This window comes from Guyanagaster necrorhizus (genome assembly GCF_019112545.1).
Source record: "Guyanagaster necrorhizus MCA 3950 unplaced genomic scaffold BT62scaffold_27, whole genome shotgun sequence".
NCBI lineage: Eukaryota > Fungi > Basidiomycota > Agaricomycetes > Agaricales > Physalacriaceae > Guyanagaster > Guyanagaster necrorhizus.
The window spans coordinates 480,791-503,069 of record NW_025064906.1 but is presented as its reverse complement, the minus strand read 5'-3'; the positions used below and the strand labels follow the sequence as shown (position 1 = coordinate 503,069).

General features: G+C 40.2%; 1 protein-coding gene across 1 annotated transcript; it reads left to right on the top strand.

The window, feature by feature from the left end:
• Window positions 1-16,048: 16,048 nt before the first annotated feature.
• BT62DRAFT_905264 (uncharacterized protein) lies at window positions 16,049-16,429 on the top strand (the record flags this gene model as incomplete). The annotated part of the gene is made up of 1 exon (XM_043183600.1): window positions 16,049-16,429. The coding sequence occupies one exon, from the start codon at window positions 16,049-16,051 to the stop codon at window positions 16,427-16,429; it is 381 nt and encodes a 126-aa protein (XP_043036254.1).
• Window positions 16,430-22,279: the final 5,850 nt, after the last annotated feature.

The following is a 22,279-nucleotide window of genomic DNA, read 5'->3' as shown; positions in this document are numbered from 1 at the left end:
ATTGTGCAGCCAATAGCATCAAAGGTCAAGGTGTTTAACCTGGCCATAATGTTCAGGGTTCTGAGTGACTGATAGAGCAGACTCATTATTGATATAGAGGACTGAAGCATTAGTGAATGAATAGTCAAACTCTGTGAACAAGTTGTAAAGCCAAAGGATTTCCTGACCAGCAGACACAGCTGAAACATATTCTGCCTCTGTCATTGAGAGTGTCACAAATGCCTGAAGATGACTCATCCAGCTAATGGCTCTAGTCTCCATTTTGACAATATAGCTACTTGTAGAATATCTATTATCTTTGTCTCCTCTATAATCTGCATCACAATAAGTCTTGAAGTCAAAGACTGGTGAATCTGACTCAGAGTCAGAAGAGTAGACAATGCAATAGTTGACTGTGGCCTTCAGATAGTATAGAAGCTGTTTGAGAGCTTCTCAGTGGGCTGTGCCAGGGTTTTTGCTGAATTGTGAGAGTACACTCACAGGATAGGCAACATTGGACCTGATAGCAATAGCAAGATAGGCCACAGAGCCAAGCACATTTAAATATAGGATTGTCTGCATTGTCTCATATTCCTCTAGTGTTTTGAGAGACTGATCTGCTGTAAGTTTTATGTTTGGATCTAAAGATGTCAGAATAGAGTTGCAGTCAGCCATTTCTGCATGTTGCAGGATGTCTAAGATATATTGGTGCTGGAAGAGAGAGGGAGTTCAGTTGGCTTGGTCATGCTTGATCTCAACACTAAGAAGGTAAGATGTTGGACCCAAGTCCCAAAGCTTGAAGTGCTTCTTGAGATCATTGATGACTTTTGCAACACCATCTAATGTCTTTGTGGCAATGGTCATGTCATCAATGAAGACTGGAATGATGATATATTCACTGTCTCTCTTGTAAACTCAGATACTATGCTTGTATTTCACCTGTTCAAAATCCATGGCATTGGTCAATGTCACATGTAGCTTTTTGTGCCATTCTCTCCCAGCTTGCTTTAGTCTATATAAAGACTTAAAGAGATGCCAGACCCATTTTTTTCCTTTCTCCTTAAAACCTTCTGGCTGCTCTATATACACCTCTTTTATCAGCTCACCATTGAGAAATGCTGATGAGATGTTGACACTCTATATCTCTAAATCCTTGAAAGCATCAAGTGCCAGAATAGCTCATAGGGCAGCCCATTTTAGTGTTGGAGAGAAGGTTTCAGTGTAATTGAAACCAGACCATTGTGAGTATCTCTTTGCAATTAGCCTTGCTTTATAGCACTTGATTGATCCATCAGCATTGTGTTTCACTTTGAATACCCAGTGACTCTCAACTGTCTTTTGATTTGAAGGGTATTTCACCAATTCACAGACACTGTTTTCAACAAGTGCCTATATCTCTTGTATGACAGCTTCATACCAACTTGCAGCTTCCTCTGGAGGACATTTCATAGCTTCATAGAAGGATCTAGATTCACTGTCATATATGAATGCCTTGTGAGCTGTTTCTGTTATACTCTCAAATACAACTTCCAGTCCTTCCTCCATTGTCAAGTGGTTTATTGTCTGGCCAGAAAAAGCTATATCTTCAAGAATAGTTTTATCTTTCATAAAGGCTGTGTGTATTTGATCCTCTGCATTTTTTGCATAATCATCATTGTTGATATTTCAGTGCATTCTGTAGCCATAACTAAGGCTAGGATCATATAGGCCATCATCACATGTTCTGTATTCATGTTTGCCTAAGTCTGTTAGAAGAGATGGTGATGGTGATGAAGTTAGATCTGAGAGAGATCCATCAAATGGTGAGCCAGAAGAAGTCATAACATCATGAAGGAGAGGTGATACTAGAGGTGGTGGACTTAGAGAAGGTAAGAGATTCAGTGTGGGAGGATTTTCTGGAGGTGGAAGATCATCATTGTTAAGGTCTCCCTCTTGATCAGACAGCATAAGAGGATCTGACAGGTTTGAGAGTGAAGGAAATAGGTCACCAAAGGGGTTGATAAGGGTTTTTGTATTTTCTAGAAATATCTGCTCATCAAAAATGATATAGCTTGATATAATAAACTTCTTGGTTTCAGGGTTCCAGCACTCCCATGCCTTTGTATCTGATGGATATCCAACAAATATGCATTTGGTGGTGCATGGCTGAAGATCTTGTCACTTGTTCTTTTTGACATAGACATAAGCTAAGCAGCCAAAGACATGTAAGTTAGAGACATCAGGTTTCTTTTTGTGCAAGCCAGTGTATGGTGTTGTTTTAAGAAGTGGTGCTATAGGGTAATAGTTGTGCATATATACAAATACAAGCACTACTAGTCCCTAGAAGAAGGAAGAGAGATGGGCTTCATAGAGCATGGTAATAGTCTCTTCAGCAATATCATGATTTGCATGTTTCACAATTCTATTTTGATGAGGCTCATCAGACTCAGTATAACATCTTGATATTTCTTTGTCTATGCATAACTGATAGAATTCATGATCTATATACTCTTCTCCATCATCATCTTGCTTCTCTAAGATCTTCAGACTATGGAAATTTTCAGCATAGGCTTTGTAGCATTTAAATTTAGCCAGAGCATCACTCTTGTGCTTTAGCAGAGCAACAGCTCAAAAATGCAGAGCACCACATAAATATGATCCAGTAGTGGTAACTTTCTAGTGTAGCAACTGGTATGAGTCTCTTAAGATCAGAGAATACAATTGCAAGAGGGCATATTAAAAAGAATGAGGCCCTCAAGGAATATTATATTGCCTGTGCTTGCCCATAAGGCAGAATTCACAAATTGAGTTGAGACTGGATTGCACATTGTTTATCTTCATATTTAAGGCAAGCTAATTGTCATACATGTCCTAGACAGTGTTTATACTTCTGTGACAGGTTTATTGATGCTATAGAGTCAGATTAAGTGGACAGATGCTCGCAGCATTTGAGGTTACTGGCCTTGTAGTGCAAGTGATGCTATTAAGATATCTGATATTGTTATCAATGACAGTGGCTGATAAATGAAGCACTTTGTTTTGAAAGAACTGAACAGATGATCTGGCTATGTTGATCTCATATCTCTTATGATATGTGAGATGGAAGAGTGAAAGCAAGTTATTGCAAAGATCAGATACATGCAGTACATCCTGGAACTTGACAGCCTCATGGATCTCTCCACTTCTCTCTTTAGGCTCAAACACAACTGTCATTATACCTGCTGAATAGATGGCTGAGTTGTTCACTAACTGAATTGGAACTATATAGAGGATTCACCTGTTTTAGACTATTTTCTTAACTATTACCTTTATTACCTTATCTTGCTTTTATCTTTCTTTATCTATACAATATTTACTTGTTACAATTAGTTAGTCTCTCTCTTTGTCATGATTTTTGCCCCTAAATCATGACCTGTCAATGCTTAACATGATGACACTATAGCTACATCTTATTCATTAATGCACAATAAGATGACAAGAAACAATAGGGTAACCATTGCTGTCCCATATCTTGAACACAATGAGAACTGTGGCATATGGAAAACTCACCATAGTGATAGTATAGCAGAGTGACAATAATGAATAAAAGCAAGAGCACAGTCATTGTTATTCTAGACAATAAGCAGAGGGCATGAAAAGCAGACAATAGTTGCCTGTAGAGCATAGAGTTCTTTAGACAGTATATAAGGCAGTAGTACACACTGATATACCCCAGTCCTGAGCTAAGATTTAATACACCCCTACTATACTCTCTGACTATCTGATGTGAATACTCTTGCCACAACAGCAGACTATATCTATCAGCTACAACCCTTTATCCCTCTCCATGAAATCCTTATAGCTTATCTTATCATCCTCATCATACTGTTATATTGAAACCAGACTCAGACTCAGCATCTAGAATCAGACCCTGGCAGAAGTGGTGTTAAAGATTTGTGAGTGTTAGTGGAAGCCTAACAATTAACTCAAGACTTCACATACCCTGGTCTGACAGCACTTTGCTTAGGACTAGCATATGAAACTCATGCTTGGAAACATTGTTGCCATCTCCATCACAGGTGCTTGCCTGTTCATTACAGTAACAGGAATTATCAGATATCATATCATATGGTTACTGAGAGAATGAAGAAGAAGGAGAGAACTGAAAGAGTGGCAGAACCAACAAAGAGTGGATTTCCTTTGTTGAGCTCTTCAACCAGTGTTCCACACACTTCTGAGTTAGGAGAGCATCATTGTCTGGCCATCAGCCCAAGAACTCATAAACATCAGCAGCATAAATTACATTGCCTGATCTTCAGGATCCAGAAGTGTGTGAAGTGGAAGAGGAGGATCTGAATTCTCCTCTCTCATCATCTGACTGGCCACCTCTGATGAGAGAGAGTCAGTATGAGGAGATGATAGCTATACAGGCCAACCCTCAATCAGAGATGTGGCCACCCTCACTGCCAACTACCACTGAGGGCATACACTCTAAAGCCCCTCAATCTAAGAGCAGGACATTGGTCAGATTGTCCTCAGAGTCAATGCATACAGCCTCAGAGAGAGCAGACCCTAGTCTGCCAAATTAGAAACAGTAGATCCATATGATCCAGGTAGAGGATATGAATATATCCTCAACTGACAAACCTATGTGACAGAAGAATCTGTCTAGATACTACCAGTGGCTCAGAGAGTGGTAGATAGCAGACACCCATTAGTTAGGCATCAGCAAAGGACTCTAATATCTTGCACTGCCAAAACACATCAGAGATCTGGTGGACAGAGCATGGGTAGAGACTAGAGTAGCTGAAGTAATACAGAATACCAAGAGGTGCTGAGAGCCTCTATTTTCTTCTCTTTACCATGTGCCTAAATGATCACTATCAGTAGGAAGTAGTCTAAGCAGTTGGGGAAGCTGAAACCCTTTCTGGCAGACTTCTTGGCAAGTCTCAGCTGCATCCATTCATCTATTCACTGGAGCAGGATCTGAGAATGCAGGACCTTCAGCTCCATCAATATCCTCTGACAAAGAAAAAGAAAGGAAAGAGCCAGCAGCACAATTTCCCCTACTCTCTGAAGACTCACTGGATTATTCTCAGTATGACTGGAGGCTACAGTCCTTGCTTAGGCCTAAAAAGCCAGCCCTGCCACCAATGCCACTGCCACTGCCATCTGACACTCTGCTCCCATGAGAGCCTGAAACTATGAAGCCCCAAGGAAATTTAAAGCTGACTATAGCCTGTGAGCTAATATCATTCAAAGGAGAAAGCCTGGACTTGAAACACTTTTTCCAATAATGTAAGGCCTATTTTGAGGTGTATAACATCTACTTCTCCATGAGCTACACCAGGTTCAGCTCTCACTGAGTAATATTCTGTACAACCTAATTTAAAGGTGCTGCACAAAAGTAGTGGAGCCTACAAGAACAGTACTTTTATAATCCAACTATGGAATGGTGGAGATATCTCTCCTACCCATGATTCAAAGAAGCTGTACAACAACAATTCAAGCTAGATGCAGAATGAAAGGTTTGTGCAGCCAAGTGGTAGGCCTTACAACAGGCCAACTTCACTGATGTCAAGAAATTCTTTCAAGAATTCAAAGAGTTAGCATATCAGGCTAGGAAGATGCTTGATCACAAAGTCATGTTGGAGCAGATCAAGAATGCAGTCTGACCCAATCTCTACAACACTATTGCCTATAGGGACAATGATTTTCCTTTCACTTATAATGAGTAGAAAGAAAGGATTTTGCAGATGGACTATAATTATTGAGTCAACACTCTTGGTTATAGAGAAGCAAAAGCCACTACAAGTGAAAAAAAGGCTGTCACCAGCAGGTTGGCTCTGAAAGGAATGACTATGAGTGACAAGAGAATGGAGACTGGAACTGTGTGTGGTGGTCAGCCAATAGATATTGATGCACTCTGAAGGAAAGAAAAGTGCTTCAATTATGGAGAGAAAGGACACTTATCTTGTGCCTGCCTGAAACTCTGCAAGCCTCAGCCTCAAAGATCTTCCCCAAACACTACATTAAGCAGTCAGCCTCCTGCCTCATGCAACATTCAGAAAATAAAATTCTCAGATGAAGAATAGAAGCAGCTAAGTCAGATGTACCAAGAAGAAATAGCCAGATGAAAATCCCAGGAGAAACTGAACCAGGCCATTGAGGAGGAGAAGTAGAAGGAGAGATGAACCAAATCTCAGGAGGATTTTGGCAAGTAATCTCTTGATACATATATGGGCAGATTTCCAACATTTTCTTGACTAAAGCAGATGATACTAAAATAGTGCATTTCAAACCAGACATTATATCTACCAGTACTAAGACATTCTCTGTAGAAACTGGTAATAAATATTTGCTGCTTAAAAAGAAAAAAAGTATGCAAAAAGACTCAAATGCTCTTGAGAGCTGAACTGGATGAGCAATACCCTATAAGATGCATTTTATTATTCTGCCAAGAACTGAAAAAAAAGCACAGGAGAAAGTGGAATCTAAACCACATATATTGCCATCAGAACCAAGGATGAAACCAGCCATTCAGCATAGAGCCTCTATGAGAAAGTCTCAGCCTGAGCAGACAGTGGAATACCCAAGGGAAGAGCACCCTGAACCAAAGACAGTAACAGAATGGAGGAAGCCAGGCATAGCTGTCTGGATACTATGGGCTATAAAAGAATCTCTAAACCTGATAGCCTTAGCTATGCTGAAAGGATGGGTACACCCAAAATAGCAGACTGAAGCCAATCAGAATCTGATCAATATACTCCAAAATATAAAAGAAGATGAAGCACTGTGGGTGCTAAAAGAAGTATGACAAGAGAAAAAGTATATATGGAGAAGAAAGAGCAGGAATCAAACTGTCCTCCAAATCCAACTAGAGACACTGGATACCCATCAAGTGGTGAGCACTGAGGCCTTATTAGATAGTGAGTGTATAGAAAGTTCCATAGATGAAGACATTGTCCAATAGAATAGATTCAATACCTGAAAAATTCCTAGATCCATTCTAATGCATAATACAGATGAAACCCTCAATAATAGAGAGTCTATATCAGAGTACTGTGAACTATGAATGACTACTGGAAATGGGCATGTCAAGAAAATAGACTTTGCCATAATTCACCTTCACAACCAAGAAGTGTTTCTAGAACATGACTGGCTTTGAAAGCATAACCCATAGATAGATTGGAAGGAAGAAGAAGTTGTTTTTGATGGATGCACCTGTATCAGAGGATAGAGAGTCCACTCAGACCAAGATGAATCAGAAGAAACAATGTGGCAGAAAATAGAAGAGAGAGATTGACTCTTAATAGTAGACCCTCAACCAGCCATAGAGATCCAGGCAGCAGGCACCACTTCAAGTGAGTTAGCTGCCAAAGCATATGCAGAAAAGCCCAAGAAATCCCTTGAAGAGATGGTTTCCAGATAGTACAGAGATTTCATTGACATATTTAGCAAGAAAAACTTCAATGAACTATCACTAAGGAAACTATGAGATCATGCCATTAAACTGATACTGGGAGCAAACACTAATCTGGACTGCAAGGTGTATTCACTAGAAAGAGTTGAATAGGAAGAGTTAGACAAATTCCTGGATAAAAACCTAACTAGTGGAAGAATCCAAGTATCCAAGTTTCCCATGGCCTCCCTCTTCTTTTTCATAAAAAAGAAGGATGAGAAGTTGCAACTAGTTTAGAATTACCAAAAACTTAATGATCTTACCATTAAAAATCAGTACCCACTTCTATTAATTTCTGAGCTCATAGACAAACTATCAGGAGACAGGTACTTCACCAAACTGGATGTCCAATGGAGATATAATAATATCTGAATCAAAGAAGGAGACAAATGGAAAGCTGCATTCTAAACTAACTGAGAACTGTTTGAGCCACTGGTGATGTTCTTTAGACTCACCAACTCTCTAGCAACTTTTCAGACCATGATGAATGATGTTTTCTAAGGCATTATTATATAAGAGAAGGTTATCATTTATCTGAATGATATAATGATTTTCTTGAAGAGCACTAAGCTATGGTATAGCAGATGCTACAAATTCTTCAAGAAAACAAATTATATCTAAAACCAGAAAATATGAGTTTGAAACTCTGGAAACAGAATATCTAGGACTCATTATCACTGAAGGAAGACTATAAATGGATCTCATAAAGATAGCAGGAGTATAAGAGTGGCCCACACCAGCCAAGAAGAAGGAACTGTAATCCTTTCTAGGATTTGCTAACTTCTATTGACAATTCATAGAAGGATATAGCCAAGTGGCCTTGCCACTAACCAAGCTTACTGGAAAGGCAGAGTGGAAGTGAGAAGAAGTCTAGGAACAGGTGTTCCAAGAAATCAAGCATCAGATTTGTTCAGATCCCATCCTGGCCATTCCCATTGATGATAGAAGGTTTAAGGTCAAAGCAGATGCATCTGAAGGGGCTTTAGGAGCCATTCTTAGCCAAGAACAGGAGAGACAGTGGAAATTGATTGCATACCTGTCAAAAGCACTCTCTGTCACAGAACAAAATTATGAAATCTATGACAAGGAGTTGCTCATAATAATGACAGCCTTGAATAAATAGTGTCATTATTTGATGGGAGCCAAGTATGATTTCAAAATATGGACTGATCACCAAAATCTCCAGTATTTCAAAAAACCACAAAAACTGAATCAATGACAAGTACAATGGATAACAGAATTGGCTGAATACCACTTTAGCCTCTATCATAAACTGGATGCTGCTAACAAAAAGGCAGACCTACTCAGCTAAAGGGCAGACTATGACTAAGGAGGAAAGGATAATGAAGAAATGATAGTACTCAAGCCAGAAATGTTCTATATGAATGCTATGATCTTCTCAACTGCTCCTGAAATCTTGAAAAAGATGCAAAGGGAAAAGAAATTCACAGAGGACTCAGTATAGTTGGCCATTGACAATGAAGAGGAAGGATGGACCCTTGAGGAGGTAGTACTCTATTTTCACAACTGATTATACATCTCAGCAAGCAAGAAGCTACAAGGGGAAATCATAGCCACCTGCTATGACTATCCAACAGCAGGACACTCAGGGATTGCAAAAACACAGGAGTTGATCATCCAAAACTATTGGTGGCCTAATCTTCAAAAATTGGTAGAAGCCTATGTCAAAAAGTGCAAAATATGCCAAAGGACTAAAGTCAACACTCAGAAGCAGGCAGCACCACTACACCCCAATGAGATCTCTTCAGACAAATGGAAGGTGATTTTGATAGACATGATAGGCTCTCTTTCTGAGTCCAAAGGATATGATGCCATTCTAGCTATTGTGGATCAATTTTCTAAAAAACTTATTCTCATTGCCACCAACATGAGTTTGAATACAGAAGGGCAGGCATGACTTTTTTGAGACCATGTATATGCCCACTATGGCCTTCCAGATAAAATTATCTCAGACTGAAGCCTATAATTCATCTTGCAGTTCATAAAAGAGCTGTATAAGCTACTCAGAATCACTGGTTATCTATTAACAGCATACCATCCCCAAACAGATGGACAAACAGAGAGAGTCAATCAAGAGATTGAAAAATATTTATAAATATTTATTAATCACTGGAGAATGACTGGGAAGAATGGCTCTCCTTAGCAGGGTTCACTTACAACAACTAAGAAAACTCCATCACAGGCTTTAGTCCATTTTTTGTGAACACTGATGTACAGTCTAACACTGGAATGAACTTCTCACAAAAGAACAGTCAAGTACTCTGAGCAAAATATTTCACTACTGAAATAAAGAAGATTCATGGTGAGACAGAATAAGCACTCCTAAAAGCATTAGCAGAGGATGCTTTCTCATGTAGGTACAAACAGCCTTGCTGATCTCAATTCCAGTGGTGATCTATATGGTGTGATAATCCAGACATTGACTACCCATTAGCACTGGCCTTCCCATTGTAGCTTCAACCAATTCACTTAAAGTGCTACAGATTGCAGCAAACACAAATTTTGGCTCCTTCAAATGGTGATGTGTTTTTATCAAATTGAAGATAAGGACTGCTAGGTGTTCACTGTTGGTTTAGTCTTATTGTGATCCTAGATTATAAAAGGTGGTTGAAACTCACAGCTGTGACTCATAATCTTTCAGCATATTCACTGATATATGTTCTGACTCAATGAAGAAACAATATGATAAGAAAAGAGCATCAGAAAAAGAGTATCAATCAAGAGATCAAGTCATGCTAGATATGAAAAACCTAAAGACAGACAGGACCATGAAAAAGTTGGATGACAAATATAGAAGGCTCTTTAAGATCACAAAGAAAGTAAGTGATGGGGCATATGAATTATCCATTCCAAAGACTTGGAAAATCCATCCAGTCTTCAATGAAGTCTTTCTCAAACTATTCCAACAGGCTGAATTCTCTAATCAGCAGAAACCACCACCACTTAAACCTGTGGTGGTTGATGATGAAGATGAATATAAAATCAATGCCATTCTTGATGATAAGATTCAGTACAGGAAACAGTAGTTTTTAGTCTATTTAAAGGGATATGGCAATAAGAAAAACTGATGGTATGTAGAAAAAGACCTTCCACATGCAAAGACTCATTGTCAAATATCAGACATGCCAAAATTCTCTGGCAGCTGTCAACTTTGCTCTAGTGGATCAACCAATGTTTGACAAGTCAGACTATATCCATATGTGATGATTGCCCTTCAGAAAAGACTGAACCTCCTTTAAATACAAAAAGCTATTTATATAGTGAGAGAAAGATGATCTAGCCACTGGAACTTTTGTTGACCAACCCTATTTCCTTAACTGCACTAATGATGTTTCCACTGAAATTGATGAAAAAGATGAAGTATGATCTCTCTTTTCTGGGCTGCTCTGAGCAATTAAGGACAATTGCTTTGAAGGAGGAAGTAATGTCATGATTTTTGCCTCTAAATTATGACCTGCCAATGCTTAACATGATGACACCATAGCTACATCTTATTCATTAATGTACAATTAGATGACAAGAAACAATAGGGTAACCATTGCTGTCCCATATCTTGAACACAATGAGAACTGTGGCATATGGGAAACTCATCATAGTGATGGTATAGCAGAGTGACAATAATGAATAAAAGCAAGGGCACAGTTATTGTTATCCCAGACAATAAATAAAAGGCATGAAAAACAGACAATAGTTGCCTGTAGAGCATAGGGTTCTTTAGACAGTATATAAGGCAGTAGTACACACTGATGTACTCCAGTCTTGAGCTAAGGTTTAATATATCTACTACACTCTCTGACTACCTGATGTGAATACTCTTACCATAACAGCAGACTATATCTATCAGCCACAACTCTTTATCTCTCTCCATAAAATTCTTATAGCTTATCTTATCATCCTCATCATACTGTTATATTGAAACCAGACTCAGACTCAGCATCTAGAATCAGACTCTGGCAGAAGTGATGCTAGAGATTTGTGAGTGTTAGTAAAAGCCTAACATCCTTTCTTTTAATATTCTTTCATTGTCTTTTGGCAGTTATCTTTGTTTCATTATATGCCATTCTACAAATAGTATAAGTCTATAGCTGCTTGGTATCAATAGAGCATCTTTCTTCTTCTCTCTCACTTGCTCTCTTCTCTCAATATACATGCATATTCATTACTCTACCTATATCTGAGGCCCACTGCAACTTGAACTGACACCCACCTACAAACCCTTTAAGCATATCCAAAATGTCATCAGTACTCTCTGGCCTTCCTAACACCTGTCATCAAGCTCATGACTTGGACCTTACACTCTCAGTTGACAACCCAGAATGGCTCTTGCATGCTGCTCATACCTGTGTTCAGCCAGCAACTGCTCAAATTCCTGCCATCTCAGCTGCCCTTTCTGGCCATCTTCAATGTTTCTGCTTTGCCAGTGAGCTCACTCTACCATCTGTAGCATCTCTGCCACTGAAGCCAGCTGCTGCACCTGCTTCTGCCACTACTGCTATCTCTATTACAACTGCTCCAGCCTCCAACATTATCTCTGTCATCACCCTCACTATATCTACTGTCATCTCCATCATGCATGCACTATGTAGCATTGGCTCAATGTCTGTCCTATACTTGAAAGAGGCTTCTAGATTCTCTTCATTGGATCTGGATGAGCTTGATGATTTTTTAGTGGGGTTTGACCACTTGGCCAAGATTCACACTCTCTCAGACTAGGAGCATGTGCATGCAATCTTGCACTATGCCAATTCAGAAGCCAAGCAGCTCTGGAAAACATCTAAGGGATACTATGATGATTTAGCTAAGTGCAACTGGAACACATTCAAAGCTGATCTCATAGAGGAATTTTACATCTCTTGACAGTATAGGCACTCCTTATGTGAGTTTCTGGATCTTGCCAAGAAGTGACACCACCATGAGATGATAAAGATTGAAGATCTGGAATATTACTATAGACAGTTCAAGCCTATTGCTAAGGCTTTGCATAAAAAGGATATCATAGCAGAGAATGAGAAATGATGTACTTTTTAGAAAGGCTTTGCCTACTATACTAGAAAATATATTGAGGACCACATTTGTCACATTAACTCTGCTTAAAATCAAGATAAGCCTTCATCAATCAAAAAAGTCATAGAGGCAGGTCACTGGGTTACACTCTACTGTATATGATACTGACTCTGATACTGATGATCCTTCCAGCTGTTTCTATCACCATAAAGAGAAGAAACAGGCCAGCTTTGACAGTGAAATCTCAGATTCAGATGCTGACACTCCTATTCTAGTGAAGAACATGCTGAAAACTCATACAAAGAAAGTACCTGGTGCTACTGTCAATGACCTCCAGGCTGCCCTCAAAAAATTATCACTGGCACAGGCATCTGCATTCCAGGCAGCATTGCAGCCTCTAGTTCAGTCTCTTATCTCTGCCACTGGTTCTATATTTGCCACAATATATCAGTTTAAGAATTTTATGCTCTAAGCCTAGAATACTTTTCTCTTTCCAATGCACTCTGTGGACTGTTTTTTCTGTGGAGAGATGATCTGATCAGAGATGGATTGGACATAAATAGCCCTTATAAAGCTATTTGATGAGGCACCAGATATGGAAGGCATAGCTGATTTGCTCATGGATAGCAGACCCATGGAGAGAATTGATGGTACTATGCTAGTCTGAATCAGATGGAGACCAAAAAGAGAGTGGCCTAGGCACTTATAGAAGCCACAGCTGATGGAGAAACAGATCTTTGGGATCTCAGTATTTAAAGGATAATATTGTAGATAGAATAGGATTAACTTTTATGGTATAAAGCTAAGAAATAAAATTCTGCTAGTCATCTATAAGCTGAAGCTATAAGCATACCTAGAAGCCTTTGAGCCTGGTATTGTGCAAGCAGACAGCTTAGAGCAATCCTTGTTATTTCTCCCTTATCCTTTTCACATTCTACTTGTATTCTGCTTATCTGCTCTCAGGAGTGAAAGCCAGAGCTCATTCTATCAAAGAGCTATTTGCTCTAGGTGGAATCTGTTGGGTCTGTTCTGAGCAGCTGGATTTCCTCCTTGTGATTATAAAAAAACTTGAAGAGCAGATGCATCCTTCTTATATCAGAGAGTTTGCTAGCCTTACAATTAGAGCTCACTATGAGGAGAAATAAATCCAAAAATTGCTGGTAGAAGAAGCACTCTATGTTCCACTCTGCAATGAAGAGAAGTGAAAGCTTTGAGGATGATTGCATGAGCTGCCATCAGCTTCAGGATAGACACTGAAGAGGACCTCTTTCAGATTGTATCAGACAACAAGTCACATCACTTCTATTTGGACTCATCTTTCACCTCAGCATATAAAGAAGAGCTCAGGAGAATCTTAGAGGAGTCAAGTCCACTATCACCAATATCTCCAATACCACTCACTACAAGCCAAGTAATAGAAACATCCACTTATCTGAGGTCTGCATCAGACCCACAGCAATATTGGCCTTACTCATCAGAGCACAATCAGATCAGAACCTGGTCAGATGAAGAGGAAACATCAGGTCCTTCACCTACACTGACTCTTTTTCTAATCACCAGGATCTACTGCTGATCCAGAAACTGATAATTTCACCTTTACTTTGGCATAGCAGATCAACAACAACCACACATTATGGGCTACCAGCTGCCTATTAGAGGATCTGAGAATGCCTCCAGCTGGGGGGTGGAAAGGACCAGAAGACTCAATGACTCTACCAATCTTATTTGAAGAAGTTCAACAGACATGCAAAAGCATAGGATAGAAAACTGACTGGCAATTCATCTAAGCAGCCATTTTATATGTGGATCCAATAGCTGTGGATCTGTGGAGAAGGCTGCCTCAAGCCAATCCAGCTACTAGGGATGGAGCCATATGGGGCACCCTCAAAAGAGAATGCTATGACTTCTATCTGAAATCTGATGAGATATGGAGATACACATTCATATATTTAGAGGAAGCTGCTAGGATCCTTAAGGCTTCATCTATTGCTACATGTGATGAATTTGGGCAATTTGACAGGTATATCCAAAATATTGGGTTAGACCTCACCACTGCAGTGGATCCACTCCTCTCAAAGCATGAGTATGCAAGGATGTACATCTCCACTCTCCACCCAATGCTATGACTAATAGTGGACCAGAGATTAGCTGTTTTATTCTCACATCAGAATCCAGTGGAACTATTCCCTATAGAGGAGGTCTGTAAAGCTTCCAAATACCAGCTAAAAAGCTACAGGTCTCCCTATGTTAATCTCAGTCCAGCTACTTTGCCTTTTGCCAATCTGGAACTCTTATCTATGCCAGAAGCAAGTTTATCAGTAAGCCAGACACCAGCTGTACTACTGCTACTGCCATATGGACAGCAGCCTGTGGTAATGCCAGGAGGAAATATCTCTGACATCATAGACCAGCTCTCTAAGACCATAACTATGGGCCTGCCTCTGGCATACTACAATTTATGTAGGTATGTGCAGCCACATATGTCACAATCCACTCCTCAAGCCACATCCTCCTCTAACAATCAGCTGGATGTAATCCTAAAAACAGAGTCCATTGTGAAAGAAAGGCTTTTAGCAGTCATCCAGAAGTTGAGATCCAGAGGTAAAACTGAGCAGACTATGGAAGATAGACTCCTAGCTGCCATCAACAAGCTGATGGACAGAAACAACCCAGGCAAGAAATGTGGATATAATAGATGTGATGCCAGCCAGTTACAGAGACTGCATAGCCAAGAAAGCAGACTAGAAAAAAAGGCTGATCAAGTACAATCATATCAAAAAGAAGCTAGTCGAGCCTGATAGGTCTGAGCTACTCAGAGAAAATGGTTACCTCAGACAGTGGATAGAAAAGTAGCATGAGGATAACAGAGATTCATTCACAGTCATCAATATGATATCAACCCAGCACTGTATGGGTATGGAAAATCTAATGTATCCACCTGGGTTTGGGCCAAAGGCAGGAAACATCAATATGTATGCAATGATCACCCCTTCTCAGCTTGCAGATCTATATGAGAAACATACAGAGGTCTGCATCTTGCAACTTATGGCCTGTCTGAATGAAGAGTCAGGATCAGAATCTAAGGAGGACAAAGAAGATCAAGCCATAAGAGTGCTTGAGCAGATTCTGAAGGACAGGGTTAAGACCAAGAGAAACTTGAAGTCTGTGGGTAAAAAGCCAGGCAAGCTCTTCAAGAAAGTAGAGGTTGTCATACTATCTGTTGAGGCCAATCAGCCATCTACCTCTGTTCTCTTTACTAGTGAACCATATGTTCAAGACCCAGTGTATCTGCTTGTAAAAGAGATGGATGTAGCCAATGAAGCTTCTAAAATGCAGGCCATGCCAGCTGAAGAAACAAGTAGTAAAGAAGTGAAGGTGCCAGCTGACCCAAGGAAGGATTATCAGAAACAGTATAGGCATACAGCCCCTATAATTCAATCAGAAACAACAGATGACCTCTATAAATATGTACTGGACTCCAGACTGGAGGTTTTCATCAAGAGATTATATGGAAAAAGTCCAGAGATCTATAACAAGCTAAAAGAGGCTCTGACCAACTGCAAAGTACCTATAGAAGTTGGAAAAACTAGAGCAGCAGCAGTTGAAAATGACCAGCTGCTGATCATGTATCTGCATACAGGTCAGCATGCACACATTATGATAGCAGATGAAGCAGAGGGCCTAAGGGCCTTGACACTGGTTATTGATGAGCTGCATGAAGTGGAGTCTATACTAGACAAAGGATATCAAGTAGTAGCTATGTCCACTGTGATATGGCACCAATGCAGATTGCCTCTGGATCTGACCATTAAAATTGCACTTACCAGTGCAAACAGAAAAATAGAATGGTTCTTGGGACTCTGCAGAAATGTGCCCTTCACCTTCAAAGGTCTGAAAGTACTGTTGCAAGTGCATATTGTGGAAAACACAGCATATGATGTCATACTGGAAAGACCATTCTCTATGCTCTGTGAAATCAAAATTGACAACTGCACTAATGGATAGCAGATCCTCACAATCTATGATCCAAACACTGGGATAGAAATGGTAATCTCTATCCACAAGAGGGGGAAGTCTCTGTTCTCCTGGCCATATGAACACATGAGCTTTAATCTGCACATGCATGAGCCACACTCACTTTTTGATTCTCATGTAAATTTTTCTTAAGCAAGGACCTATTTTCCTCTCAAAGAGAATTGGAACACTCTATTATGGTTGAAAAACTACCAATGGATTTCTCACTATAGACATATGCACTTGCAACAGAAGTTGATGGCTCATCAGCTCATATTGATATATTCTCTATACCTAGATATGCTATTTCCACTGAAGCTGTAATAAAGAATCAGATCAAGCATATTCTAGATCTGGACCAGTCACAACCCTATACCAGAAATACCAGAACCATTGCCAAATGTCACAACAACATCCCACTCTTTAATATCTTAACCTTTGCTTCTGCTCCAGCAGATTATGTCTGGCTCATGGGCAGATGCTTTGATGGGCCACTGCCTGCATTTATCTCTCAAGTTTCAACACTAGAGCATGTCTCCCAGCTTCATGATCTCCTGTTCATGGATCTGTTTGGAAAGGATGGCATATAAACCAATATGTCTCACTTCACACCAACAGGCATATTTAAGATCTTAAGACCCAATGTCATGATTTTTGCCCCTAAATCATGACCTGCTAATGCTTAATAAGCAAATGTTTACCAATCCTGACCCCAGACCAACCTTACAAAAGATGATGAAGACATAATAACACCATGGCTACATCTTATTCATCAATGCACAATAAGATGATAAGGAACAATGTGGTAACTATCACTGTCTCACATCTTTAACACAATAGAAACTGTGGCATATGAAAAACTCACTATAGTGATGGTATAGCAAAGTGATAATAACAAACAAAAGCAAGGGCACAGTCACTGTTATTCCAGACAATGAGCAGAGGGCATGAAAAACAGATAATAGTTGCCTGTTGTTATGATTTTTCTATTTTCTTTCTCAATTATCCCCTATTTATGCTTAGTCAGAGTGCTTAGGACCATAGGACAGGCTAAGTCACTATAATGGGCTGAATCAGCTATTGTCCTCTGACATAACAATATCTTTCAACAAGAAACAATACTCTCTTATAGATACTTGTGACATTCAAAAACTGTTAAGCCCAAGTGACATATGACCCAAACACATGATAAACAGATGCTGTATTGCCTTCATACAGTTATGTCTGAGTTCACTATGCATTTATATGACTTTGTGTCTTAAAGCCATTGCAAGTTAAGCTTAAGGTAGGATGGTAGATGAATAAACTTTAGCTCAAAGCTGAGGTTATACCAGTGAGAGCTATCCTACTTATATACAGTTTGTCTGTAGTGATATAAATACTACTACTTATTGTGTCCTTTGTGCTCTTTGTGCTCTTTGTCCTTGAATGTTATTACTGTTTACAAAAGTCTTATTATGCATTGTCAGGTGATGCTGTTGCATCAAAAGACAATGACCAACTGGGCTTATTGTGATGATTAAGTCAGTTCTACAGTCCTAAGCACTGGTCTAGGCACTCTGACTAAGCATAAATAGGGGTTAATACAAAGAAAAAGAGAAAAATTATAACAAAAACAACAAGCACTATAGCTTAAAAACACACAATTAGTAGGTATATATTTATCTCAAAGACAAATGGTATATAAGTAGAATAGCTCTTACTATATATTTCCAGCTTTAAGCTAAAGTTTATTCTTCATCATTCTACCTTGAGCTAACTTATATTGGCTATGAGACACAACACCATATAAGCACAGAAGTGAATTTAGGTGTAACTGTATAAACTTGATACAGCACTTATTTATCACATGTTTAGGTCACATATCACTTGGGCTTAACAATTAGCTCAAAGCTGAGGATATACAGCAGATTCTATGAAATATCACTTCAGATCTTCTCTTTTACAATATTTCAGCCTCTGCTTGAGCCTTCTTCCAGCCTATATTTGGAACTATACCTAAAGCCCAATCTGATGGCTCAGATTCATGAACTCATGAGGAGGAAGAAGAATACTGATATCTCCCAGAACCTCACTGACCAGACAGTAGAAACAGTGACACTCAGCACACTGGGTTCTAGAATCTGTGGACATGACTGACAAATCTCAAACCTCCCTCTTGTCTCAGACCATAAGGATGAGGATCTCTCTGATAACTTCTTTGATACTGAGCCATCCTCTGACTCTTCTACTATCTTATCTAAGCATGAAATTGGCACCTGTGCCTGAGACTCTCTTGATGCCCCTTGGATGGCTCCAAGCTCTGGATATAGCTCTCTCTATGCAACCCTGGAAGAAAGCCCCACATCCTCCATTCACATTGACTATAGAAGCAGAGGGCTCTTAGATTTCAGATCCCACAGTGAGGACTATCAGACTGAAGAACTCTTCAGGTGCTCCAAATATAGAAGCAACATTAAATAGGCCTTATGGCCTGAAGACACAGAAGCAGAACATGCTTGCCAGCAAGAAGAACATAAAGCCAGCCAGTATAATGCAGGGCATCAAAGGCACCAGCACAAGCTTGAGGCTGCCATCTGAGAATCTGCTTTCCTAGAGTGATATAGGCTCAGAACAGAATCCTCAGGCTTCCTGTTCTGGGAGCCTAGCACAGCAACATCAGACTCATGAACAGGATCCACTGAAGTTGTCACCATCAGTGAAGCAATGTAATATAACAACTATCCCCCTCCTCTCAGAGATACTAATGCTCTCAAGCAAGATACCATTTTCTCAGATGCTGAATCTATTCTCAACACCTATAGACTTCAAGTCTCTCCTGATGTCTACATCAGTGACTACAGCCTTCAACAATTCTTTGGTGGAAGAGTCACAGAACTATTCTTCAATTTCTGCTTCTATTGAAACTTCTGCCAATATCACCATAAACTGAAGAAGCAAGGAGCATGCAGCAGCAGAAGAGACACAGGGGTTGGGTGTTAGAAATGTGCTAATTGAGTGAGCTTGAGTGCATGTGTGGAGACCAGCAGAGTTCATGGGTGTCAATGAAGCTATTAGCAACATCACCCTTGAGTCAGAGCCTAAAGATCTGGATAGACAGAACAGAGTTCCATTGGAGAAATGAACAGGAGTATCCTTTGGAGTGAAATCCAATGGATGAGGTAAGAAGGAGTTGAAGTGAGTATGAAGTGTAGATGGCTTATCCAAGTTGATATTCGAACTAAGTAGTTACAATGGTTATCTATGGCTTTATATACTAATAGTAGCTAATTCTGAATCAGATTCCATTGGGTTCTGATATCAATATTTGCTACTGAGTTTGGAGTCTAGATATTACAATGTGAAATATGGATGTGAAATGATAATGGTGAAAATAAAATTAATAGGTAATAGAGAGCAGCCAGAGTCCAGTGGGTTTTCATGATTGTATTGAGGTGACACAGAGGCCAGCAGCATGTGTGTAACAGTATCTCCTGTTAGCATTCTTGTCCTCAAGAGTGCAGATCCCAATGGCCAGTGGGTTCACATAGAAGATTGTTGGTGGCCATAGGAATTTTTTGCAACTTGGTCAGATACTACCACCATTGCCCTAACTATGTCACCTCCTGCTGTGTATCATTGTTCATATACTCCTGAGCCTTTGGTGAGGGAACCCACCTCTGATGGTCCTGAAGAGGCCAAGAAATTATTTCATCTGGAATGGCAGACCATGGAAGAAGAATACACAGAGGCCATAGAGAGCCATTTGGAATGGCAAGAGGAGCAGGAGCAGGAGAAAAAGGTCTGGACAGACTGTGTGGCCAAGGAGGTGTGGAAAAGAGAGCAGAAGGGGAAATTAGAGAGAAAAAGGGAGAAGGTCCAGCAGGCCATAGAGAGACAGGCTAAGAAGGTGGAGGAGGCATTGAGAGAGGCAGCTTGGAGGGAGGCTGAGGAGAGAGAGGCTGCAGAGGCTGCAGCAAGAGCTTCAGTCTCAGAGGTAGGGCAGGAGGAGATGGTTATGAAGGATAGATTGCAGATAACCCCTGTGGAGGCTATTGATTTTTGGCTGTGTCAAGTGCTGGCAAAACAGTTTGGTCCTGGCCCCAGTCTTCATTTCAAGAAGGTGACTGGCTGTATGCTTCTGGAGTCCAATGATGAGCAAGATAAGGGGACTAAGAAGGACAATGAGTTGGAAGAATCTGAGAGAATCCTGGAGAGAAAAAAGAGGGTGTGAGAGGAGAAGAGGAAGGCAGCAGATCTGGCAGAGAAGGACTGTAAACACAAGTTCAGGTCAAGAAGCATAGTGGATGGCAGTAGGGCAGAGATGGTTGCTAGTCTCAAGAAGCAGGTGAAGTTGGAAGTGGTGGAACCAGCAGAAGGTGAAGAGTTGTTGGATGGTGAAAGTAAATGTCTTGGTTTTCTTACATGGTTTGACTTAGCTTTTGTTCTCAGAAAGCTGTATGTGTTGTCACCAAGATGGTGCCCATTGTTATGCACATCTGGCCACCAAAGGTGCCAGATATGGGTGGACTTGTGCATGTTGCAAGATTAAAAAGACTGCCTGTTCATTCAACCAGGGTGTCACTGCAAGCAAGGTGATTAGTAGTGTGGAGGTCTCTGCCAGTCTCCACTAACTTTCAAAATTGATATGCAAGTTGATGCATTGCATGGATGAGTTGGCAGACAAGGTAGCAGATGTTCATAGTACTGTGGCAGGTCTTCAAGATGACTATGGTTCTAATGATATGTCATCTTCTTCAGAGCTGTTTTTGGAGTCTGAGATGAAGGCCTGGAAGGAGGCCTGACTGATTTTCAAGGATGAGAGAGATCAGGAGATGGAGGATCTTTAGGAGGTGATGTTGAAGAGGCTGGATGAGGACATAGAGGAGTTGAAGGAGCAGGGGGAGAGTGCAGACTCTAGTGTGGGTCTGTTGGATTCTGCTTCTTTGTAAAATATTTTGTATGAAATGTATATAGAAAAGGGCATTAGATGTTGGTAGTAGATAAAAATGTAATTGCAAGATTTTTTGACTTTGAAAGTGTAAAAAAGGTGATTGAATAGTGATAATTAGTGGTTAGAATTGAAATAGTAAGGTGGATTGCTGGTGGTGTCCAGAGTAGCATTGTATTAGGAATGGGATGTTTGAATGACTTTGGACAAGGGTCCTAGTTTGCCTAGGTATCAATAGTGGAAGTCTTTAATGAATTTGTCAGTGAAGAACTCAAAGGCCAGTAACCAAGCAAATTCTTTGTTGGTACCTTCATAGCCTAGCCACTGAATCTTGTACAGCAGTGGGCAGCAGAACTGGTGGTCCAGTTTAGAGTTGAGGATTTAGGCTATTTCAAAATGTTCTTCTCCATCAACTTCAACTGGAGGTGACAGTGGTTGGATTCAGTTAAGGATGGTGTTTTCTTCTACAGATTCTAATTGTGACACATGGAAGACTGGGTGAATAGACTGGAGATCTGATGGAAGCCTCAGAGTGAAGGAGTGGGAACCTGATTAGGCTATAATTTCAAAAGGGCTGAGGTATTTCTCTGAGAATTTTTTGGTTGGATAGGTGGTTTTGATATGTTTGGAACTGAGGTAGACCTTGTCTCCCACTGTGAATAGGGGCACCAGAATCTGATGCTTGTCTGCTTGGGTTTTGTAGTGAGCCTGAGCCTTAGAGATTTCATCTCTTAATATTTGATGGAGTTCATCAAGGTTGACTGCAAAGTCTCAGACTTGAGCAGAGGTGATGTCCCTTTCAGGGTGAATGGTGATGTTAGGGTGGTAGCCCTTGTTGGTGAAAAATAGAGAAATTCCAGTGGACACATTAGAGGCATTGTTGTATGTAAACTCGGCAATAGGTAGGAGGG